Below are 25448 nucleotides of genomic sequence, written 5' to 3'. Positions count from 1 at the left end.
GTGTTTGTGAGTGTGTGCACATTACATGCCTTTATTTGTTTTGGAAGGGGTTCGCTCTGGTTTTGTGGTGCCTTGTTGTAAACGGTCTGAAAATCCCCCCCTGGATTCAGAAGAATAAATATGCATGGCTTGTAATTCTGTTGCAGCTCTCGCTCCCAGCTGATAGGGTGACGTGGAGTTTGGAGGCTCGCAGATTGGCTTTTTGATTTGGCTTCTTGCTGCAGTTGTGCAAACCTCGCTGGCTCCCAGAAATCAGGCTCAGCGCTTTGCCGTGCACCGTAATGCTGGGAAGCCTGGACCGAGCGCCGACGGTGTGAGAGCGGGAGCAGGGGAAGCCCAGCAGATTCAGTGGCAATCTGGGGTACAATCAATTTTCTCTTCCCCCCTCCCTCGACCCCCATTCATCTCCGTCCTCCTCCCCTTTCGCCAGATCTCCTCTCCCCAAACTCCACCGCACGGAGCTGAAGATCAAGGCTGGTGGATTTATCAACATTTTACCTCCACCCCCACCCCTTTTTCCAGATGCACCTCCCCGCTCGCCCTGACAGCTGCAAAAGAGAGCACAGGTTTTGTAGCGAGCAAGGCAACTTGGACTGACATGCAAAGGCGACCCCCCCCCGTACCCGCACACACCGTCGGTGAATCACCGGGAGATGCGATGAGCTCCCTTTAGGAACCGGAAGGATTTGTATTGGGGAGCGAGCGGAGCCATCACCCCCCCCCCCTTCCCGCCCGACCCTCAAAAAAAAAAGTCAGGAAAGCAACCAGAAGGGGTAAGTAAAATGGTGCTACCCCTGCTCCGTGGGAGACACAAGGCTGCCGGTTAAGTGTCCTGCTATAAGTGGGGATTCACGCCTTGCATGCGAATGGTCGTGGGGGGGGGGCGAAGGGCTCTTTGCAGGCTTATCTGCCGGGCTGGGGGGGAAAGGGGATTTAACGTTGCCCAGGCGCTGGGCGCTCGCCCCATTCGTGCTGTTTTGCCGGAGCCGCGGCGGCTCCGTGTGTATGTGTGTGTGTATGTGTGGGTGCGGGTGCGTGTGTGTGCTGCGGGGGGAGGGCTTTGCATACGGCGCGGAGCGGGCGCTGCGGGATGGATGCACGCCGGGGAGGGGGCGCCGGGCCGGGCGCTGCGGGGCCGGGGCCTGGCGGAGGGATGGAGCGAGCGAGCGGCGGGAGCCGCCGGGCTCCGGCGGGGCGTGCGCGGCAGCGAGCAGCCCGAGCCGGCGGCACCGTGCGCGGCGGCCCCGGGATCCCTCCCGCCGCCGGGCGGGGGTGCCCCGGCTCGGCACGGCGCGGCCCGCAGGGATGCCGGGGAGCCCGGAGGGGGTGGCTCTGCCTGGGGCTGCCAGGTGGGGGAAGAGCCTCTCATGCAGTGCTATAAATTTCCCTCCCCCCCTTATTTTTTTTTTAATTTCCTTTTTTTTTTTTTTTTTTTCCCTCCCTGCTGTGGGGAGACCGGGCCGGGCCACGCCAGCCCTGGCCGCGGGGTGGGGGCGCCGGGGCCGACGTCCGGGGCAGCTGTCGCGCTCTGTCCGCCGGGGCCGGCTTGTTTACCCCGGGTGTCAAATATAGCTGCTGCGCCAGGCTCTGCCCTAAATAGGGCACGGGGCTGCTTGCGGGGCCCCCGCAGCCCCCGACTGGCAGGGGGAGAGAAATGACACACGCACTCATACGAGCTGACCTAAATGTTGGGTAATTTCATACTCTTCCTCCCTCCCAGCCTTGCTTCAGGGCTTTATCTTTTTCACCTGTGTCTAAAGTATCAGTCATACTGGGTGGGAGATGAAATGCTTGCAAGTGTTTCTGGGCTTTTTTTCTGTTATTCTAAAACGTGAGGCTATAGCCATTTCCCTCTCCTCCCCCCCCAGGTGAAGCTGTAGCATAATGGTTGGTATTCCTGGCTCCTCTGTTTGTTCCTGGGCTTGTTCTGGGAATTTCCCCCAAAAAATCTGTTCCAGATGTAAGGCAAGACACTGGAGGAACTGTGGGGGTGAGAAGGGATGTCTTATGCACGTCCACGCCCCCCCACCCCCCTTGCTTGTATGTATATTCCTTTAATTCCTTGCATCTCTTCATATAGCAAAAGGGTGATTTTGTTGAGCTGTTTTTTATTTATGGAGAGGACAGTACTAGAAGACGGAGAGGACAGTACTAGAAGACTTAGGTAATAGTCAGTGGCATCTTCCCATTCAAGAGTGCTCATCCCATGCTCTCTGGGAGCCTGGCGGGAGGCCCAGGAGAGCAGAGCTGCCTTTGGGGGACTGCTGAGACACAGAGGCCTTGAAGGTGCTCTGTAGGTTTGGTGCAGCGGGGAGATGCATCACTTCCCCCAGCACATAAATTTCTAGGGAGTCCATAATCCTGCTCCATCCACTGCTGTTGCAGGTGTTTGTTTACCCTGGTCATGGTTTAGCTAAGAAAGTAAGTGGTGTTTGGTGCATACATTCAGGCTTCTGTGGTCAACTGGAACAAGATCTGTTTCCTGAGCAGAAGTAGTGATGTTAGAAAAGAGCACGTCCAACTACTGCCGAGGGCTGGCTGGGGAGGAGCGAGAGCAGCTCAGGAGCCCTCAGCTCTGCTGTGAGCATGCAATGTGATGGCAGTCAAATCATTTACCCCCTATTGTAAATGAAAGGGTTTTAAATCAACCAGGGCAGGGAAGGAGGGGACTGAATGGGAATAGATAGGGAGACCTAGGTAAAAGGTGTATTATAGCAGTCTTTTTTTTTCGCCCACACCAAGTGTGAGTCCTATTCTATTAAGTGGGTAGTTCAAGCATTTCCCAAATGCCTAAAGTGCAACTGACTGTGGTAATCCTGCTGCTGAGGTCCTGTGTGAGGGCAGTGGAAGCACAGGTAGGATCCTGGTCTCTGACAAGCATCTGGCATCTAGCCACATCCTTTCATCTCTTTGGGTCTCATTTGTATCATTAATGATATTTTTCTACCTGTGTGAGAATTTGGTGAGAACATGGTTGCAATAACTACTGGGTGACAGAGTGCGAGAGGGCAGACAGATATATAGGCATCCTAACACGACTCTGTGTAGCACTTGGCCCTTGTAGAGAAATTGCCCACTTCCTCTGCAAATCTGCCACCTGAGAGGGTGGCGCTGGGGATTGCAGACACTGTCACCAGGTGGGGTAGTCCTTTCCATTGCCCTGGGCAGTGCAGGAAGCATGTTCTGTGCTGTCTCAGGCACCAGCACCCAGAATAGGAGAGTGTGGTGTGAGTTACTGAGCATGGCCTGGGTCATGCACCGTGCTGTGCTCCATAGTTTCTTGCTGGGCCAGTGCAACGGCAGGAGCTGCCCAGTCCAACCAGAGCTGACTTTCTTGTTGAGAGTCGTGGGCAGTTGTTCTTCATGACAGTCACAGGGCACTCAGGGCACTGCTGCTCAGCTTGGCTGGCTTGTCAGAATGAAAGAGGTTCCCAGGGGTGTATCCAGCCTCCCTGCTTCCTCTGCCTTCCTCTGGAGCTGGTGGGGCTGAAGTCAGATGAGGCTGGTCTGAGTGTGGCAGATACTATGGTATTGCTGGTTGGACAGTTAGAAGGATCACTAAGCACCTGGGCTGACCTGCTGCCACAATGTGCCTGATCCCACAAGCATCCCTCTGTTTCAGAGGGTCCTTCCTGCGATGGGCATCCTCCATCCCCAAGGCAGGGAAGGGCCACAACAGCATGTCAGCACATTTTATTAGAAACCAAGTTAAGATGTATTTCCTCCACCAATATTTTCAAGAGAAGCACTATACAGATAAATGGTCTGTCTGTCAGGTTTTTGTTTGCTTGTTTTAAACAAACAGCATCAGTCTCCTCCCCTAAGCTTCCCCAATGACCAAGTGGCATTGACAAATAGTTTCTGTTCTTTGCTGCTGTTGTGTTTCAGATGCCTTTCATGTGCTTCAACAGTTAAAAAGATGGCTTTGATTACTGGCTTTTTTTTTTTTTTTTTTTAATCAGGCAGTAATATGTAATTCTGTATTAAAAAATGAAGGAAATTAAATTATATGGATTAAAAAAAATATTAAAATCTCTGAAACCAGGTATGGATGGTTGTGATGCTCCGTCTACCATCACCCACTGTGTTTAGGTATTGTGGTATACATTAATACTATCGTTGATTTGCTGTTTAGATAACAATAACTTCTAAAGGCATCAGCCCAGCTGGGGGCCTGTGTTTCAAAGTGCCATACAGACATCTAATAAATGTTGGTCTCTGTCCTGAAGAGTCTTATGCATTGAGAGATATGTGAGATCACAAGCTCTTTTTGGGGCACCTTTAAAGCACTTTCAGTGCTGCTGAGCTTGTGGTCCTGCATATTTGCTGATTGCAGTGATGTGAGACTGTGGGGTCTGAGGCTGAACACAAGCTTGCTGTCTGTGCTTACCTCCAGAATGAAATCTGGGAACCACCTTGAGTCTCTTGCAGCTTGAGTGGGCTGCTGGGCCACCTGGGGACTAATGTGGTATAGACAGTAATTGGCTTCCTCCTTCCCCTTGTTCTTTCTGCCTTAATGCTTCAAACTGCAAGCTCTGGTTGAGGGCCATCACAGATGTCTATGCACAAAGTTTAGCTCCATGGCCTGCCAGTCTCCCCTCTAGGTATTTTTGTCTTAGGGTTTTGCAGGAATAGCAAGGCAGCAGGGATGTGTCATGCCACTCTGAAGATGCCACCACCACCCCGTCTTGCCATTGTCGCAATGAGAAGACTCATGTGCTGTTGTTTCTGTGCTACAGCATCATAAAGTAATTAGTTCACCCTGTAAGACACATTTATAAACAGGTGATGATCATGTCCCTGTGCTCCTTCAACTCTCAATTTTCTGGTAATTCTGTCTTTAAATCCGCTTGCTGGAGCCTTTGATCACGCAGCTGAGCTGTCGTTGATGTTTCTGACAGTTGACATCATGGTAGAGAGGGGAGCTTAGGGCTCTTAACATTTCTTTTGTGATAGCTTGTTTTCTAATGAAACACTCCAATGAGGATTTTCCATCATAATAAACCAGGGAGCTTTTCCAGAGCACTCAGATTTAGGGAGAAGCTTCTGTTTCCATTCAGCATTTCCATTCATCAGCAGATTATTTCAAGGCTGCAAAACTGGACTTGATCTGTTTGCTGCCTTCCCCTACTCCACTGTCTTTATACCTAAGCCTCCTAACTTAGGACAGCAGCAGAGACAGCCAGGTCAAGAGCAATCAGAAATACTAAATATCCAATGCTGCTGGGCATGTTTTGCAACCGGGGAGGTGTCAAAGAGTTTTAGAAACTGTAGATATATGAGACTGCATTGCCACTGCTCTCCTCGTCACCCTCTCCTAGGCTGTCTCAAAGCAAACAGCAGTACTCTTCAGCAGCAAAGCAGAATACGGTTTTAATCAAAAGAAATGTAGCGATGCAGGGACGTGCCTATGAGAAGGCACTCAGGTCTGATTGCTGAGGTTGTGTTGAAGGTGACATGTCCAGGAGAGAACGGGGCCCTCCAGTGCCGACAGTGCAAGGTGCCCTACCAGGGTGCTGGCGTGCTGTGTGCTGGTGAAAGATGAGGGGGTAAAAGCAGTGAAAGCTAGAATATGTCTGCACCTCAGTCTGTGGTTGGGCTGCGGCTAAATCTGGATGTGTCCTAGCTTCCCTCAATGCAAACAGTGGCAGGAGAGGGTCTGTCACGAGGGTGTGGGTGGGCTGTGAAACCCACTGCTGCCCCAGTGCCACCAGCTCCTCACACCCAGACTGGGGAAGGCAGCATTGCCTCTGCGGTGCACTGCTGGCCCACCCTGGCTGGTGATGGGTGGGGACCCAGAGCAATGCTCAGTGTGAAGAATCCTTCCTTTTGCCCTCCATACTGTTTGCTGTCAGGAAAATTTGTTTTGGGGCATTAAGGCCTGGTTATATTGGTTTGCCACCTTGAGGTGGACCTTTGTTTGTGGGAAGTGAGATCTTGATGTTGAGCTTAAAGTTTACCTTAATAAGCACCTGTATCCTCTTCCATGGTTTTGATTTGGATTACTCAATGACCCTTGAACAGACACATGGGTTGGGAAAAATGGAGGTGGAGATGTCTCTGCCTTTGTGTAGTGCGAAGAGGCTGTTAAACGGTCCAGGAGGTACTGCAGTATTCACAGCTGCAAGAGGCAAAAACCTGCTAATGCTAATGCCTCTGCCATGCCTGTCATTTGTACCTTGGTTTCTACAGCCTCTGGCTGCTTGTTCCTGCTCCTGTGCCATCCCCTGCAGGTATTGGCACAGTGGCATGTGTGGCCAGGTGATGGGACCAGCTGACTTTTCAGCCAGATCGGTTCCTGGTCCTTACTCATGGCATAGCCACGCAAACTGTTTAGCCAACAAAAAAGGGAGAGCTACTGCCGAGTAGGAATGAATGGCCAGAGGAGGAAATTGTTCAGGTTGACTTAAGAAGCCCTGCTTCCACCTGTAGAGCTCCTGCCTGAATTGCCTGCAGCAGTTAAGGCTTGGAGTTGGTTCAGCCTTGAAGTCTGCTCTTGATGAGAGGGATAGTCCTGAATGCAAATTAATTGCAAAGAGTGATGGGGTCTGCAACGCACTTCTTAAGCTATTAAGAAGCACAAGAATCAGCAGAAAGAAGACAAAATAATTTCTAATATAAAATTTTCCCAAGAACATGTACCAGGGTTGATCCTGATTTAAAAATAAAATAAAAAATCAGAGTCTAGGCCAAGCTATTTCTTAGACACAACATGCCAAATGGACTCAGGTTCCTCAAGAAGAGAATAAAATGAGAACTTTCCGTCTGCTCTCAATTCTTTCAAGTCCTTTGAAAGCTTCACACGAGCACTCAGCACTTCATCAACAACAATCTCTCCATGTTGAAGCCTCCAGACTGCATTCCCTGGCAGTGCAAGCGGGAGTGGTGCCAACTGTTTTATTAGGCTTGCACCCACGAAACCCACTAGCAGGGGAGGACCTGACTCCTTGTCCTCACGAGGCTGCAGTGGGCTAAGTTTGTGCTGCTGCCCTGTGCTTGCTGAGGATGCTGTGTGTCAACAGTATGCCAGTCCCGGGGGAGCTGCCTGCCTTGGGGCTAACTGAGGACCCCTGGGAGGACCGGAGGACCAGAGTGAGATGGAGGTCTCAGTGTTGTTGTCTTCAAAGCGCAAGGCAAGGTGGGTCTCTTTGTGCGTGCTTTGCCTTTGTGAAAGATCCCAATGAGGGACAATGGCATACTTCTACTTTTGTTTTGGCAGCCCCTAAACAAGAATGAGCCTTTCAAAGCTTCAGTTGTAGGAGGTAAGCAGAGGAGATGCTGCTGGAGTTAGACATGATGGGTTATTCTCTTGTCTGAGCATCTAGGAGGTGGGTGCACTAGTCATTGCCCTCATAAATTACCGCCTGCTCTCACTCTTTAAGCATCATTTTTTCCTTCCATTTTAACCTTCCAGAGTAGTTTCAGGTTCACTTCTTCTAGTAAATGTTTCCTTTTCTCTAACTTAAATAATCCATCTCCCCAAAGCTGACCTGACAGATGTTTCCCCTGCAGTGACCCTGCGTACACAGCACACTTCATGAAACCCTGGATTCCATGGGGAAATGCAGCACCAGCAGTGACCCTGCTGGTGTCCCAGCTAAAAATAAAGCCCATCCCTCCTGGCAGTGTTGGGGTTTGCTTTTAAGTAGGTAGGCAGTTTTAGCCATTGGCTGCACTGTGCTCTTGTGCCAGGCAGAAGGCACAGCTTAACCTTCAGAGCATGGCAGAGCTGCTTCCCCTCTGGGAAAGCTCTGGGAGACTGAAGGTGACAAGATGCTCAGCTGCACTTGGTGCACCTACACCACTCCCAAAATACTGATGGCTTGCCTGTTGCCTGCCTAGACCCATCTCCTCGCTTCTTCGTGCATCCCAGTGAGTCACGACCACCCCTCCTGCTCTGGCCTTTTCCCTCCTCTCCTCTTCCTTCTTAAATATATAGATTTCTTCATGATTCTCCAGTAACTGCCCCAACTCTCCACTTCCCACAACAGCTCCATGCCTCCTAGTTTCCCAGTCTTATAACAGGATCCCTCACATGTTCAGCCCCCATTTATTTTCTGTGTGTGGCTTTCTGCCTGTCTCTCAGCTCCATGTGGGCTTGGCTGCTGGGACAAAGCAAGAGATTGGCCCAGTCAGGAAGCAGATGCTCAGTTAAAAAGGGCTTTTCTAGCCTTCAATGTGCACAGACATTAGAGAGTTTCACAAAAACCAGTAAGCAAGTGGTTGAAATATGCTCTGGTGCAAAAGGAGGAACGTGTCGTGGCTGCTGAACCCACAGATATTTTGCTTGTTCCTATGCACATCTAGTTTTTCTTTGAGCCTTCCAGTGTTTATCTTAATTTATTTCTTATGGTATCGAGTTCCACAAATTGCACAAATGCACAGCATAGAATTTAAAAAGTTACTGTTGCACACTAGATAAAATAACCCCAAATCTGGGAGCTTTCTGTTGGTGTTAGCGTTGAGCTTCTCTTGGCCTCTTTGTCCCTCTGACCAAGGTGATTTCCTCCAGAAAGCTAAGGGAAGGGGTGTGGGAGTTGTGAAAGGGCTGAGAAGCGTTCTTGGTTGTGCGGGATTCTAGAAACCTGACAAAAGGGTGCTGATCGCTCAGATCTTGTGATCTTATGCACTTCATGAAGGGTGCACCAGTGGAGCTGGTGGTTTGCTGGCCAGCTGGCCGGCACACAGGGCTCAACAGGGGCTGCAGTATGTGCTGCCTCTTGTTTGGCTGGTAGCTGGGTATGGGAAGGACCACAGGGGTGCTGTGGGAGGAAGGGTCAGGGTAAGGAGCATGGAAGTATTTGTATGTGTGTCTGTGGGGAGAGCAGAGGGCAGGAAGAACGGGGAGAGGAAGGATTACTGCAGAGCAGACAGTTATTGGGATACAGGGCTCAAGTTCATTGAAAACCCATTTTTATTCATTTGTCTGCTTGTTGAGCTCCCACAGCCAAATGGATTCATTTCAAGGCTTTGCTTGTCTTTAAAAGTGACTGTCTTTTTGTCAAAGACCTTTTGTGCTTGTGCTTTTACCCGTTTGTGTCACTGACCTGAACTAAAGAATAATGGTGGCTCTGCCTGGGGGGATGCTCTTTCCGTCCCACTGCTCCTCACCCACTGGTGTGTGGGGACTGTTGCTCCTTTCCTGGGCAAAACAGTTTTTTTCCGTCACTTGTGTCAGGTTTCTCAGATTACAAGAATTACTGTCATCAGTGATGGCAGGAAGAGCTGGGTTCAGAGCAACACCACAGCAGTATGTCTGGGCAAGAGGGTTTTCTGGGCTGGGGGAGAGTGTGGAGTAAGGCTGTGAAAACAGGTTGTTCATTCGTGCCTTAGCTGGTGGTCAAGTCAGTCCTTCACTGGAACTCCCAGTAAGAGTGGGACCCTGCAATTTTCTTGCCTTAGCCTTGTCTTAGGAGACATTTGGACTTCAAAGCAAGTAGACCATATCTTGGTTTTAACCATCTCTTCACAGAAATGGATGGAAATATAATTTCTGCCATGCCTGAAGGGAGCTCGAACTCCTCAGTAAAGCTGATGGAAATGTGGGACTACTAGCATCAGTAAGGGAGGCTGTTCCCCTCAGTGGCATGGTAGAGGCTCTCCTCTTTGCCTTGGTGGCTTGAACAGACCATGCTGTGGATGGCTGCATGGAACGAGCGTGATATTCAAGTGCCTGCGTTAGACTGATGACTTATCGCCCCTCTAGGATGAGGGTCATCAGGATGGTGATCTAAGGTGATACTAGGTATGTGATGGAGAAGAGACACTCCAGGCCTTGTTTGCTGGGGTCTGGACTAGTGGGAGGAAGGAGGATTTTCTCCTTCCCTTGTCTCTTTTCAGTGCATTTGGCTGATGTGGTCACCTCCCATGACTCAGCTGCTCCTGTTGGCAGGACTAGTTGTAGCAAATACAGGGCCAGGATAGAGCATTGAGAGGAGAGAAGAACCAGGGCAGGATGGACACGAATAGAGTTGTTATGGAAGAAGCAGGAAGATGCCCCCCAAGCTGATGCATGTGACCTGAGTTGCAAAGAAGAAAGGGATGGAGCTTTCCTTTTGGAGGTTTATGTTATATAAAATGTTGCCAAAGCTCCTCAGGCAGTTCTTCCAGTAGAATAAGCTGGCTCTGCTGCCTTGGGCTCATTGGACCTATGCAGATTTATGCCAGAGAAAATCTTGTCCTAAGGACCCTCTCTCTTCTCTCTTGCCAGCCTTCAGCTGACGGTGTGTAGGTTGACTAGGCTGGGAAGACAGTCTTCTCTTTTAAGATGACTTTGTGCAAAAGGAGGCTTTTGGAGGGGAGGGTTAAGGGAGGAGGGCTAGTGTAAGCAGTGCTGTGAATACAATGGAAATGCTATTGCATCCACTTTGGAGGTAAACAACAGTGTCATTATTATGTACTTTGCTAGGAGATTCTTCTGATAGGTGATGCCTTGCATCCAGTTTTCAAATGTTCTTCACTAGTACCTAAGTTAAGACTTGCTGGGAATTAGGGGAGTATCATTGCAGGCATATTAGAAATGGCAAGGGAGAAGCCTCATCCTTTTCAGACAAGGTGTTTGCTGTATGCACTGCTCCCAGTTTGGCATGTGCATATAGGTAACCTTTTTGAGTCTTCTTGAAGGATCAGATCACGTATTTACCTGGCTTAGCCATATATCTTTTGGGTGTGAGACCTGCCCAGGGCTCTTGGCAGGAACCAAAAAATAAACCTCGTGTCTTTCTTTGGAGAAGGCAGCAATGGCCCCTCATAGTCATCTGGTTTTCTGCAGGAATTTTAAATCATGTTTACGTGTCCAGCAGAAAATCTGTGATTTCAATGGCATCAAGGTGTCCAAGTGAGTTCAAGAGCTGCTCCATTAAGCTTCAAGCTATCCTGTAAACACTGGTTCTTTGCAACTCCCTTGGTGAAATATCTGAAACACATTGAGACCATGGATGGGGCAGAGGAGCAAGTTAGTGCTGTTGTAACAATGAGAGAAAAAATGTGTGTATTGAAGGTGTCTAGCTCCAGACAATATTTCTAATTGCCTACCCTTGACCGAACAGAGCGGAGCAGGCAGCCAGGGAGGGCAGACCTGCAGCTGAAGCTCAGACTGAAAGGAAAAAGGTGAATAATCCTGCCTGGTAATGCCATAGTGAAGAAGACACCTCTGCCTGTCTTTGCTATAGAGATCAGAGTGGCATAAGGCTTTATACAGCCCACAAGGAAAGCCATCAGAGGGTGGGGGGAGAAGAACTGAAGGTGGGGCAGCAAACAGCCTGGAGGCTGCTGCCACTTACTGTAATTGTGTAGCGGCTCAGCTTCCGCTGTTTGTTGTCCATGTCATCTCTGCAATTACCATATGGTAAATATGACTTGAGTCTCTAGCAAATAACAGAGCTAATATTAAGAAAGAATCTGTAAACAGCTAGTGCGTAAATGAACAAAGAGCAGTAAACAGCCTGGACTTAGGACGAATGAATTAATCATGGTAGATGCGAGGATTTAATTTTTTAAAGCAGTTGCAGAATTAGCAGCTGAAAAAACACTGAAAGATTAAGATATCTGAATTGTCAGAGATACATAGGGAAATGTGTCAGAAAAGGGTGAGAGTGCTGTATGAAATCTTATTTGATAACTGTATTCAAACGGGTGAATTTACAGGTGTTGGCACCTTCCGAGTGAAGTGGGAGGTATTTTGAGGATAACCCATAGCTGAGTGCATTTTTCACGCCTCCTGCTGTGCTTAGATCTGCAGAAGCAGTGAGCGTGTTACAGTGTATTTCCCTCCTCTCAGCTGGAGACTCTGACTTGTCGGTTGAAACTCTGGAAATCTCTGCTTTCATTCCACGCGTGCCTGTCAACATGGCGCTCGTCGCACAAGCACCTCCACGCTGGGGACACAGCAAACAGGCAGGGAGACCTGTGAGAGTGAGCAAAACAGTGAGCTTCTGTATATCAATCTTGATATAATCTTTGAAACAGTCTGGTACCTCATGAAAACCTGCTGTACAGCAGCACTGAGGGGCAAGGCTTTGCTGCCCAGGCTCGGCTTTTCTGCTCCAGCAAGAGCAGATCTGGTGCTGGTTTCTGTGGGAGCAGGTGCTGAGGGACGGTCCTCCCAGGCACATGGCTGCTTCTGACCGCCTCGAAGATGGAGAGCCGAGAGGAGATCAGGATAAATGATTAAAGGGCAGCCTGGGCTAATTTATAAAGATTAAAATAAATTTGTGTGCTTTGGCCAAAGAATAACTGTGGAGGAGAACAGCTATTTACAAGTATCTGAAGCATGTAAATCTTAGGCAGGGTTGAGAGTGCTCCAAGGACAGGATAATGAGAACTAGCAGCATAAATTTTCTTAATTTCATCCTAAATATAAAGAAGATGGCTAAAACCTCTGAGATAAATTACATTGTGGCAGAGTCCCTATGGGAAGTTGTGGAAATGCCATCACTTGGGTAATTTAAAACTGGGCTGGACAAAGTGTTTAGGAAATAATGTTCACAAAGGGAACAAGTCAACGGGAGCCCCTGAGGCGTGGGCTAGACAGCTCTTCTGGCTCGGGTCTAACTAATTCTGAATTTAGTGAAACCTGTGCTAATTGGGCTAAGTGAGGGCCTTTACTATCTACCCTGTTTTGGTGCCAGTTGCACAGTGGAGAGTAGAAAACTTCAGTCTGACATGACAAATGCCAAACTGCTTGTTCTCTGCTGCAGTGGTAAAGATGATTTCTGGAGTATAGCTGCCAGCTCCTCCTCCTCCTCTCCTCTCCTCTCCCCGTTGTCTGCCCACTCTCCCACTGCCCGCTTTGTGCTGCTTCTGCCTCCATTCACTTTTTTTATATTTCCTTTCTCACCCAGCCAGGAAGGACCCCTTCTGAATTGACTTGTGGAAGGCTCATAATTATTGTTGTGTATGATGTAGCTTTTTTTGTAAAAACATATTTTTTTTTTCTGTATTTAGAACAATAAATGAGCAAAGAAAAAAGTCTTTTCCTTTGAGGAGAAGTTGAGCAAGAAGCAGGAATGTTTCCAGAGGGTCGGAGCAGTGCATGTCCTAGCTGCTGGGGTTAGCACCCAGCGTGGGTGGCTGGTGGCTGCCCCAGGAGCCAGCTGGGGAAGGGCCTGCGCACATACTTGTTGCATCAAATCCAGCACATCAAATAGTTTGTTTTGTTCACCTCAAATGAGTGTTTTCTCTCTTTTTTTTTTTTTTAAAAAAAAAAAAATTCTGGATCTAAAGAAGGTAAGATATGACTACAACATCTTTTCTGCTCTTATTTACCACTTAGCCTGCCTCTGTGTATGAATAACTACTGGCTCTGAAGCACAAATGCACTATTGACAACAAATCCTAAGATCTTTAATTGTAGCTGTTGCACATCTGTCACCAGAGTGGTAAAGAAATGTCACGAGTTGCTGCTGTCATTATTCCTCTAGGATGCTGTGAGTCACTAGGTGACAAGTTGCACTCCAATGGTGGCACCTGAACCAGCGGTTTAACATGTTTGTGAAGCAGGAACAGTAAATAACACACCCTGTGTGCTGCCACAGGCAGTACATAAAATGTCTTTTACTGACAAGAAGTTTTCCTCACACTGCTGGAATAATTTTTTTCCCTTCCCCACCCTCCCCACATAGTCTTTGCTGCTCTTTATAAACCAGCAAGACAGAGAGCAATGAAAACCAACACCTTGAAGGCTGCAGGAGAGGAGTTGGCACCTATTGGCAATCATGTGTTGGTGGGTGGCTGCTCCAGGTTGTCTCCAGCAGCTGCAGTCAGTGGAAGAGGCAGGGGTGCCACCGAGTGGGTGACCCAGTAACTCCACTCCTTTGTTTCCCTCAACCTCCTAAACCTCAAAGGAAAGACTTTCAGGCTCTTCACTGGGCCTTTCACATCATAGGCACAAAATTAAGGCCTTGAAGAATGCACTTGGAAGTACCTGCCCTCTCAATTTGGGGCTGTTCAGACTCTAAAGAATGGTGTTTTCAGATACGCGCTGGTATTCACTTAAAGGCTTTGTGTTTAGAAATATCTCTACATGCAATAAAAATACTGATGTTATAAGATCTGCCTCTAAGGGTGCAATGGAGGCTTCCCAGTGACTTCCAAACGGTCATGAAAGTGAATTTTTGCCAAATGTATGTGTGGTTACCACTGAAGTGCTACCGTGAGCTCCCAGTGCAGTTTGTACATAGGGTGAGTTTGTTCTGTTTTCCCATGTGTTAACACTGGATATGATTGTCACAAGCAGGCTTGGACTCCATACGTGCACTTTTTTACTTTTTTCCTGTGAGAGCAACTGAGTGCTGGCACAGGTTCCCCTGAGAGGTTGTGGAGACTCCATCCTTCATCTTTGAGTATCCTTTGGATATTCAAAAGTCAACTGGACATAGGCAGCTGGCTCTAGGTGGCCCTGCTTGGGCAGTGGGGTTGGACTAGCTGACCTCCAGGAGTCCCTGCTATATCCTCTGGGAACTGGCCACCTCAAAGTGCTGGAAAAACAGTGAGTTTGTGTGATATTAATGAAAAGAAAAATAACCATCTCTACCAGAGCAGATAATACCGCTTTTTGAGCAGGGGTATGGCCACTACTAATCTATATGTCAGCCTAAATACCGGGTTTTGTTTTCTGAATGTAAAAAAGGCTACAGTTCTGAGGGAGAAAAAACAAAAAGGGTAATGCTCACTGTCCATTAGCCTGAGGAGTCTCAGACATACAGACATGCATTGGGAATGGAAGAACAAGCGTGCCATGGCTCCCAAGGAGGCTGCGCCAGCCCACACCATCAATAAGGACGTCTCTCAGGAGTGTGGCTGTGGTCAGTCACCAAAGAGTTTCCTTCCGTATCTGTGTCCTCCTCCCTTACCTGTCTGTGCAAAGAGCATAAACAGCAGCTCCCGTATCCATAAATATCCATCTATCCTATACAGATATTTTTCAGCGGGAATGGGAGTGAGGAAATAAAATGTCCAGCCAGTCAAGTGCAGCCAGTGTGGTATTGGAAGGGGACAATTAAGTACGGGCATCTTTATGGGTTAGCTATTTATGGCACTGCTTCTCCAGAAGCATCATGGATGCTAAAATACAGGGGATAAAAAACATCATAGACCAGTTCCCTGGGGCAAGTCGGGTGTTGAGACTGCTCCTAGCCATTCAAAGACTTGTGCTCTCTTTGGGTCAGTCCCTGGGATCACTGATTGTAACTGCGTTCCATTGCTGCAGCATTTCTATGAGGAATTAGTAGACTTGAGTCATTAAGTCAATTAAGACCCATTTACCACGCTAAAATGGTAGGAACTACTCGAATTAGTAGAGACACCAGCTTGGAAACATTGAAAGACTTACTATGAGAACTGATTTTTTTAGCATAGCTTTTTGTATGATTTAGAAAGGGAAAAAAAGGCTGATATGACACATACTGAGGAGGCTATTCTGTAGGCAGCTAATTCTGGGTTTTGGCATGTTTACTGCAAAGTGCAAAGCAACAAGCACCTACGGCTCCCTGCCATAACTTTTCATAAAGCCAAACTGCGGGGATCTGTCATGTTCTAAGCATGAGTTACAATGCTTTTTCCTCGTAAAACCTAGCTGGTGTGGTTGTAGGGAACTAAACTACTTATTGCTGTGCAGTAATCTATGTGACGTCAGCTTGGGGTCCGTGATTGTGCTCATATCAGATAGGTGTGTGCTGTCGGTGTGATGGTTTAAGGCCAGGTCTGTACTTGGAAATTGCATTTGTCTGACAAAACTGATCTAATTACATTTCTTTAGCAGGTAAATCTTAACCTGCATGCTGGGTACTACTCTTGTAGTGATGAGCAAAGGACTCAGCAGCATTTGAATGGAGATGATTGAAAAATATGCTTTTTTTGGTATTAAATATTTTGTTATGGTTTTGTTTTGGGGGATGGAAGGCTGTGAGGTATAGCACCTCTTCTATAAAAACACAGTTCTTTGTGTTTTTTTGGCAGAAAGGCTATAATTTCAGATTTTGCTGATGCTTATAAAAATTATGCTCAATCGAAAAGCTTTTATGTGTTTTGGAGCTGAGGAGTGTGAGGTCTTGTTATTAAGTTGAACCTTATTTCTGTCTCCTCCAATTTCAGGGTGGGGCTATATGGTGACACACATAGCAGTGCTATATGCGTTCTGTTCTGGGACAGATGCTTGTCAGGTAGACAAACCCCTTGATCTTGAGATACCTCTGTCTAGTCTTTGTGCAGTGCCTATGCCTGATCAGGGCTCACCTGGCACTGAGATCTAATCAACAGCCTTTCCTGGCTTTTCTAGAGTCAGGAGAGGGAGGATATGTGTCCACAGATGTACTTGTGTGTCTGATTTATTTGAGGGGTTAGAGGGAAAGGGGAAGGAGAGGGAGGTGCCAGACAACCTAATATTATTTGCAGGTCAAATCGAAAGTTTTTTATGGAGGTTTAAGGTGAATTTTGCCTAAATAAGAAATTAATAGGGACTTAGAAGTTTTCCTTTGGTTTTGTGTTTAATAAGCAACGATCTTGGGAACTTGGTATGTGGGGTTATGTGTTAGCAGCCATCGCTGTGTCATGTTGCCTCTTGATTTGATTTCTTGTTATGAATGCTTCCTTTTGAAAATATCCTTGCCTTTAGAGTCATGTGAGCAGCTGTATACAAAAAGCTAAATTATAAGGGATCAGTATAGCCTTCCCAGCTTTCTACCTCACTATGGATCCACAGCAGAGAAACCATCAGTTTTCTTAAACACAGCTATTATAAAAGGTGTAAGGAGCTTGATAGTTGTCTAAAAGTAATTTTCTATTGCAGGATTAATTGTGACAAGTGTGGTCCATGCTACTTTCTGGACTATCTCCAGAAGTATTTCAAGAACTAATGTTTTTATTTATGGACTCTATTTATGGATCACGTGGACATTGTCAGCTCTTGTAGAGGAAGGAGTTCCCCCTGCTAAAATAAGTTTATGCATCTTCTCAGAGCCTTGCTATTGAATGCTAGCTTATTCTGGTGCAGTGATGCTTGCAGTGTTTTGTCTCTGTTTTGCATTTATTTGAATATTTTGAGCTTATCCTTGAACTTATCCTACCAGAGAGGGGACCAATGCCCTTGTTTGAATGTACTCAGTGTGATAGCAATAGCGTGGCAGAGACCTGTGGGAGAAAATGTTACTGATAGTAAAGAGGTGGTGGAAATTATGATTCTCATGTTATAAAGCCAGAGGTCACTCAGTACCAACCAATTTGCCACTGTTGCTGCAGCCTCCTCTTGTTTGCATCCCGCAGGGCCAGGGCAGTGATGTCGCTGGAACGACACCTCTCTGTGCCAGATGCGGATGTGTTTTGTCGCACTGGGGTGGGAGAAGTGACACCGTGACGCCACCAGGGTGACTAGCAGTGACTTGGGACTGTGCTGCAAGCCTGCCTGGAGGCTCCGTCCTCCGAGTAGGGCTTGTGCGGAAGGGTGTCTCTTGTCGCAGTTTGCCCTACTGAGATCAGTGCTGCTACTCAGAGGAGGGATAGGGGACATGTCTATTTCACTCTGGGCAGGCCAGAGCTATGTAGATCCCCTCCGGTGATTTCTGGACTGGGTTTTAGTAGATATATCTGAGGGCAAGCTCAGGCCTTGTATAAGCAACCTTGCTGACCCAGAACTAGAGTGAGTTTTAACTCTTCCATCCTCTGTCACCTGAATGTTAAAACTGTCGCCACAATGTTTTATTAACAGCAGTTTTAAAATTTAATAGTTTTATTCTATGTTGTAGAGCACTTTTGCACCAGTTCCCAAGGGGGCGATGACAGTAAGAGTGCTTCACTGTGTTTTTCAGATTGGTTAGGTTAATGCTTTTCATGTTAATGAACACATATTAAGATCTGATTAGACAGTGTGTCTGTGGGCGAAGTTCCTGTTGATCCCACTAGGGAGTTTTATCTGTGTCAAAGAATTGCAGGATCAGGTCATCATTGTATCATTTTAGAAAATGATTGTGACCTCCTCTTAATGTTGAAATGTTTGCCAAAGCAAGTGAAGAAAAGTATTCCCAAATTCTGAGATCCTAGTCTACAAGGCATAGCCTGAGTTTGGAGGTCTTAACATATAAACAGAGGCTACCCTGGTAGAGGTTGTTTTTGAAATAATATATGATTAGTTCGAGGAATAACAGTAAAATTACCCTTAGCTTAAAATCAAATTAAAAATTTAAGAAGGACCAACAAGGTCCTAGAGTGTGTTGAGGAATAGAATAGCAATAGAAACTGTCATGGCATTGCATGGTAGGCAGATAGTGTTAATTACAGAAGGTGGTTGTCCCACAGAGAGGAAGGTTGGTGGTAGCAGTGATTTATTTCAGAGGGCAGTTTAGTCATTGTACTATTCCTAGACAAGACTCTGAATTTACGTGATACTTAAACTCATAAGTAATTTTTGAAACCAAATCTAGGTGCTTGAGTCACGTGATGTTTTTGAAATTACTCCTGTCTTTCTGTCAGCCGTTTCTACGTGGCTGATCTTGGAAGACGCAGCACCCACTGGCTGCTGTACAGTTAAGCAGGAGCTGGGAGCTGGAAGTGTCAAGAGGTTGGTGGATACCTGCCAGCAATTGCAGTAGAGAAAGGGATGATCTGATGTGCCTAGGGTGTTTTTGGAGCTGCTGTGCTTGTGCAGTTGGTCTCTGTGTGCACCTTGAGTCAGAGGCACCTGGAACGTGTCATCTTTGCCATGCATGTGCACACATCTACCCTGCAGCCCAGAGACCTTGGGCTTGCTGCTCGTAGTCACTTTGCACATGTTCCTTGACCCTTTCTCAGGGATTTGCCAACATCCTGCAGCCAGAAATCTGCTAAAATATCATGTGGATTGGGAGGGAAGACAAAATGGGAGTGTCAAACTGAACCCAAGTTTATGTGCTGGTTAGCTCACTCTTCCCCATGACCCTGAGCTGTGCAGGCAGTGAGGCAATTTAACAAGATTTCAGGGCTGGAGCTAGGGCTGGGGCTGACTGACAGCCCTCCCCTAGCACTGAGATCCCTCTGATCACTCGGGGCTTGGTCCAGCACCAGGCCTGGGGTAGACAGGCAGATAATAGACACTGGAGAGAGAAGATAAGTAGGCTAATGGGGGAGAATCTGTCTCTTCTGAATTAGTCCAGGTAGCATGAATAACTGTATTGTTTTTTCATATCAAGGGTGTCAGATATGGATTTGTGATCCTAATACTGCATAATCAATTCTCTCCCCTCTGCTGTGCTTTGTCAGGAGCAGTTTTGTTCATTTGCAGTCCTTGTTCATGCTTTCCTTCCTGTTTCACTTGTCTTTATAGATTTTTATCTCAAAGTTGAAAACATTTTTGTTGATATCAGAAAGATTGCACCCGCTTTTAGAAAGAGGCGAGCGACACAACACAATAAAATAGCATTTGAGATGCATTTTTTAATGCTGATAACAGTAAAATGTTGCCCAGAATATTTACAGTGCAAGGGAGAGAGGAGTGAGCTCCTCAAGTGTCCAGGGGCCAGTTCATCTCTTCGAACTGCTGCAATCTGAAGGTTAGGCATCTGCTCTAAATTGGCTGTCTGGGCACCCTCTTGAGACCATGGAGACAGATGGGAAAAGACAAAAACCCATCTGGAGATGTGTGTCTTTTGGGTCAGAACAGGGGTTTGACAGAAAGGGTTGTCCCTGGAAGCAACTATCTCTTTCCTCTGACTACAAAGGGAGCCTAAGTGACTTTGTTTAACTTACTGCCCAAGATTTAGATAGTTAGAGTAGAGGAAATGAATCCCAGCCCTACTGATTTGACAGTAGAAACCTCAATGAAAGTTAGTGGGAGTTAAGGCTCTTGAACCTTCCAAGTGCTTTAGATAATGCTGCTATTAAGTTTGATGTTTCCTGTGAGATACTTGGCTGTGTCTGGACTCAGAAACGTGATTTGTCAGCTAAGCCTGAGACCAAATTCTTCCAGAGGCTTGATATAAAGGAAGGAGAATAGTGTGATCCATGACAATGTGAAGGGTTCAGAGTCCAATTTTAAGTGGCGCAAGCTCTACAGCAATGTAGTCTGTAAGTAGTAGAAGGTATTACTGGGTGGTAATATGCCCAATCTATGTGATACATTGATCAGCTCCTTTGTTTTTTGCATGGTATTTTAGGTTAGAGATGATTTTCATTTTAGAGAGATTTTAAAAACATATAAATTTCTTAGGGATTGAGAATGTTGGTGGGTACATGCATTTTGCTCTATCTTCTGGGCTGATAAGCACAGTGTTTTCTAACTGTGGTGGTTTTGTAGATTTCTGTGACCATTTAAAAGCAGGATTATTGATGTAAAATGTGATGGTCCAGATCACAATAGAAAAGCTAGTGAAAAATGGCCTTTGGAACTTTGCCGAGCATGAGTCCTCTGCCCTATTTCTGGGCTGACATATTCACCTCCTAATGTGGAGGCTCTGTGCCTCAGAAGCTTAGGGCAGCTGAGCCCTAGGACTCTTCTGGGGACTCTGCAGCCTATTAGGAGGGACTGGCTGTGGGGTTAGTTTGGCCATTAAGGTACCCCATAATTCATAACTGAATTATGTCCTACAAATGGACTTCATTTGGAGATGGCTTACTGGCCTTAAATGGTGCTTCTTATTTTGCTAGTAATTCCTTGACTTGTCTTAATCCCTGGGTGGTGAGACAGGTGAGCCTTTAGATTTGGTTTCTTGGGCTGAGTTGAAGTGCTGTGTGCTGGGGAACACTGTGGCATCATTAGGTGAGTGGCAGCTGAGCACTCAGTACTCCTGTTGCACATGTTGTAGGTCGAGAGTGAGCTATTTATATATATACAAACACTTTTCCTTGGAGTTACTTTTCTAGCAATTGATCTTCATCTGCTGGGCATGTAAATGCTGCAGTTTGTTAGAGTCCCTGCTAAATACCTTCTTCAAAGTGACAGAGAGACAACCCTTGCATCTCTACCAGTACTCTTCAGCGGTGAGATACTGAAGTGCGTTTAGGTAAATGTTGCATCTTCCTTTTCTCTCATGCTTCCCTCCCCCCTCTCTGTTTTGTTTGCTGCAGGTTCTCGGCGTTTTTGGATCTACGCAGTGGAAGTTGCATCTTGTGTATGGCGTGGTTAAGCTTGCAGCCTGTCACCTCGGCCTTCCTCCATTTTGGGCTGGTTACTTTTGTGCTGTTTTTGCATGGTTTGCAGGTGGATGCTGGCCTGACGGGAGACTCCTCCAGTTCAGTACAAAACAGCTCGTGTTCAGGATCTTTTGACTGCAAGGAAGGTGTTATCCTGCCAATATGGTACCCAGAAAATCCATCCCTTGGGGACAAAATTGCCCGTGTTATCGTATACTTTGTAGCACTGATCTACATGTTCCTTGGAGTCTCCATCATTGCAGATCGTTTCATGGCGTCTATAGAGGTCATTACATCGCAAGAGAAAGAAATCACAATTAAGAAGCCCAATGGAGAGACCACGACGACCACCATTCGGATTTGGAATGAAACTGTTTCCAACTTGACCCTCATGGCTCTGGGCTCCTCTGCTCCTGAGATCCTTCTGTCTCTGATAGAAGTGTGTGGACATGGATTCATAGCTGGAGACTTGGGGCCATCCACAATTGTTGGCAGTGCTGCTTTCAATATGTTTATCATCATCGCCATCTGTGTCTATGTGATCCCTGATGGAGAAACCAGAAAGATAAAACACCTGAGGGTTTTCTTTGTCACAGCCGCATGGAGCATCTTTGCTTACATCTGGTTGTACATGATCCTTGCTGTCTTCTCTCCAGGTGTGGTTCAGGTCTGGGAAGGTCTGCTCACACTTTTCTTCTTTCCACTTTGTGTTCTTCTGGCTTGGATAGCAGATAAACGTCTGCTTTTCTATAAGTATATGCACAAAAAGTACCGTACTGACAAGCACAGGGGCATTATCATAGAATCAGAAGGTGATCACCCTAAGGGAATTGAAATGGATGGCAAGATGATGAATTCCCACTTTCTGGATGGAAACTTAGTGACTGTTGAGGGGAAGGAGGCAGATGAATCTCGCAAAGAGATGATCCGGATCCTTAAGGACCTGAAGCAAAAGCACCCAGAAAAGGACTTGGACCAGCTGGTAGAAATGGCTAACTACTATGCCTTGTCTCATCAGCAAAAGAGCAGAGCCTTTTATCGCATTCAAGCTACCAGAATGATGACAGGAGCCGGCAATATTCTGAAGAAGCATGCAGCTGAGCAAGCCAAGAAAAGCACCAGCTTGCATGAGGTGCGGCCAGATGAACCTGAGGAATTCATCTCCAAAATTTATTTTGACCCGTGCTCCTACCAGTGTCTTGAGAACTGTGGTGCTGTTCTCCTGACAGTGGTGCGGAAAGGAGGGGACATGTCCAAGACCATCTATGTGGACTATAAAACAGAGGATGGCTCTGCCAATGCTGGTGCTGACTATGAGTTCACAGAGGGGACCGTTGTCTTGAAATCGGGGGAGACCCAGAAGGAGTTCTCAGTGGGAATTATCGATGATGACATCTTTGAGGAAGATGAGCATTTTTTTGTGCGGCTCAGTAACCTCCGTGTGGTGGAAAGTGAGGAACCTCCAGAGCTCAGTAACTCCCCATACCCAAAGGCCATGTTGGCTTCTCCCTGTGTGGCCACAGTGACTATACTGGATGATGACCATGCTGGCATCTTCACATTTGAGTGTGATGTTATACATGTCAGTGAAAGCATTGGTGTGATGGAAGTCAAAGTTCTAAGGACATCAGGTGCTCGGGGTACAGTCATAGTGCCATTTAGGACAGTAGAAGGGACAGCGAAAGGAGGTGGAGAAGACTTCGAAGACACTTACGGGGAGCTGGAGTTCAAGAACGATGAAACTGTGTAAGTACCCCATTGATTTTTGTTTCTGGTTCTATTTTTGGTGTTTAACCCCCCATTTTGCCTCCTTTGCAGGTTAATGCTGGCAAGGGACAGGGTCCTTTCTTCACCTTTCCTTCAGTTTCTCTACTCACCTCTTTCAGGCAAGAACCGACAGCAGGATTTAAGGGCTCAAAGCTCTTGTCCCTTCCCTCTTGGGAATGACAAAGTGAGGCTTAGAAATACTACGGGTGGAGGGAAGGTGGGAGGAAAATATATAATTCTCTGAGGTCCTGTACTAAAGCTAAGGGTTAATGGACAGTTAAGGTAGAGAAGAAAAAGGGTGAGCTTTTATCTGGCTGGGCAAATACGGGAAAGCCTCTTTTTGAACACCAGACATAGAGGGCACAGGAGTTTATTGCTGTCCCTAGATTAAAAGTTTACAACAGTTATTCCCAGGCAAGTGAGAACTGCTCAGTAGACATGAGGCTTTATTTTCACAGGATCAGTACATCGTACCTGTGTCTCTAAGCTGCCTGTGCAACAAGCAGATCTATGTGACAGCTGATTCATAGCAGAGGCACAGCTGCAAGTTGTTCTGCTGGACTTGTGAAATCCTTTGAGCCTTTATGTCCCTATGGTCTACCCATATTCCCCAGGTCACCTTCTCTATGATCTCCCTACGTCTGTTCTATTACTACCTGTGGTTCTTCCCTGCGTAAGACACCATGGCAATTGGCAATAATGGTCTAAAGCACTATAGCTCACAGCCTGTCCATATGGCTCCATGACCCAGTGTTTTCATTCAGAATAAAGAAGGGAAGCAGAACAGTCTGCACCAGTCCTGTTAATTCAGCTCTTTTATTGCCTACAAGGTAGCCGATATGAAGCTAGGAAGTAATAAAGACCAGAGAGGCGATGATGCCTAATTGCTTTAAGTACCTGCTGTTAACATTACTAGGGAATGAGAGAAATCCCTTAGCTGAGTAGGGAGAAGGAGGAGGGTGTGAACCTGATACTAAAACTCCCTAGTGTTAAGTGCCTTGGTTCCTCTTGTTAACACCTAATCACTTGAGCCATCAAAGGAAGAATTGTGCAGACTTGCAACTGCCATCAGAGAAAGGAAATCTTTGTACCAGGCCTCCCAATACAGTACACGAAAAGATGGGATGCCCTAATTCAATAGCACCTTCTGCTTTAGCCCACTAAATCATGTAATCCAGCTAATATCCACAGTCCTGATGCTTGATCATAAGTACGTGTTCTTCCTATTAAAGGAAGAGAAGATCCTGGTTGGCTGGATACAGCCACTGTCAGAGATGGAAGAGGATCAGCTGTCCTCATCTGGCCTTTTCAGGGAGATGGGCCATGCAGTTTAGTCTCTTTTATTGAGCAGCAAGCTGATTTGTCTAGAGAAAGTGAAGAAGGTCAGCTGTGTGGTTGCAGTCTTCTCTGAGCAGGCTACCTAGAATATAATGGGCAATACCTTGCTTCAGCCAGGTCTTGAAGAAAGAGAGACTTTTCTTGCTTGAAAAAGACCCACCAGTGAAAGGCCAGCAGATTTGGCATACCAGAGAAAAAGCCCATGAGCCATCTTACTCCAAACTATACTCTCTCTCTTTTCATCCTCCTGCTGATGGAAGACTTCTTTTTGTATTTGAAAAGTGTAACAGAACGTCAGCGCATATCCACATAGTTCCTTCACTTGGGTCAAAATAAATCACGTTCAGCAGGACCATGTGCATCCTTGTGGGACAGAGTCTAATGAAAATGAAGGCAGTCCAGAAAACAAGTAGGTGTAGGTTGATTAACACTGTGGTTTGTGACCCACAGAAGACGCCTCAGAGCACAGATGAGACCTTTGTGGTGTACTTCAAACTGTGCTCACACCTAATGCATTAAAGTGGCTTTCACTTTTGTATCAGAAGACTGCTGGGAACAAAGCCTGCCAGCCACAGTGGCCATGGAGACCATGTGGCTAGCAGAGATTAATTTCTTTTGAAGCTAGAATTAGTAAAGCTGACTCAACATAGCACTTAATCAAACTAATAAGGCTAACAAGGAGGGAGATCATGTCAGCCAGCAGGCTGCCTTTATTCACTCCTGGGTTTCATTTTAAATCTCCAGGTCTTTTGGGAATGGAGTTTTGGGCTGGAAACATGTGAAGGTGGTTTTCAGTAATCAGCTCTTGGTCTTTAAATTCAGTGAATACAGGTCGATTGCTGTACTTGGCCAGCTTTTCTCTGGGATGCAGGTGGAAGCAGCTGTAGAAACCTCAAAGCAGTCATCGATGGGTTTCATCTCTTCCTTTTTTTTTCCTTATTTCTAAGTCTGAATGCAGAAAATAATTCTAAGCAATTATCCAGGCTGCGAAGTAGAGGCATTTCAGGTCTGAATTTAGAGTTCAGACCCATAATGCGTTTTAACAAACGCTGTGTAGTTCTGGCTAGCCCAATTTGGGAAGATGAATGGATAGGGTGTCTGGAACACTTTTGCTGACCTAGAGGGCAGTGTAAGAGGACTGGTCATGTTATTGCTTGGTACAAGGCTGTATGAAAACACTGGGTTGCTAAATAGCCGGGGGTTGCCTGGCTGAATATTTCAGGCCCTACCTCTTAAATGCCTTGCCA

The 25448-nt window shown here is 46.6% G+C and overlaps 1 protein-coding gene across 8 annotated transcripts in view; it reads left to right on the top strand.

The window, feature by feature from the left end:
- Window positions 1–214: 214 nt before the first annotated feature.
- SLC8A3 (solute carrier family 8 member A3) overlaps window positions 215–25448 on the top strand; it is a 126046-nt gene continuing 100812 nt past the window's right edge. For 2 of the 8 annotated variants that reach the window (XM_065064419.1, XM_065064420.1), the window contains exons 1-2: window positions 217–773; window positions 21031–22842. In XM_065064419.1, coding sequence (XP_064920491.1) covers window positions 21077–22842 — 1766 coding nt within the window. In that variant the 5' untranslated portion in view covers window positions 217–773; window positions 21031–21076. Of the gene's footprint in view, window positions 774–21030; window positions 22843–25448 lie in introns of all 8 variants that reach the window. The other 6 variants (XM_065064418.1, XM_065064421.1, XM_005502248.3 and 3 more) reach the window with 6 other exon arrangements.

Source organism: Columba livia, chromosome 5 (assembly GCF_036013475.1).
Source record: "Columba livia isolate bColLiv1 breed racing homer chromosome 5, bColLiv1.pat.W.v2, whole genome shotgun sequence".
In the NCBI taxonomy this organism is placed as follows: domain Eukaryota; kingdom Metazoa; phylum Chordata; class Aves; order Columbiformes; family Columbidae; genus Columba; species Columba livia.
This window is presented reverse-complemented; position numbering and strand designations above follow the sequence as displayed.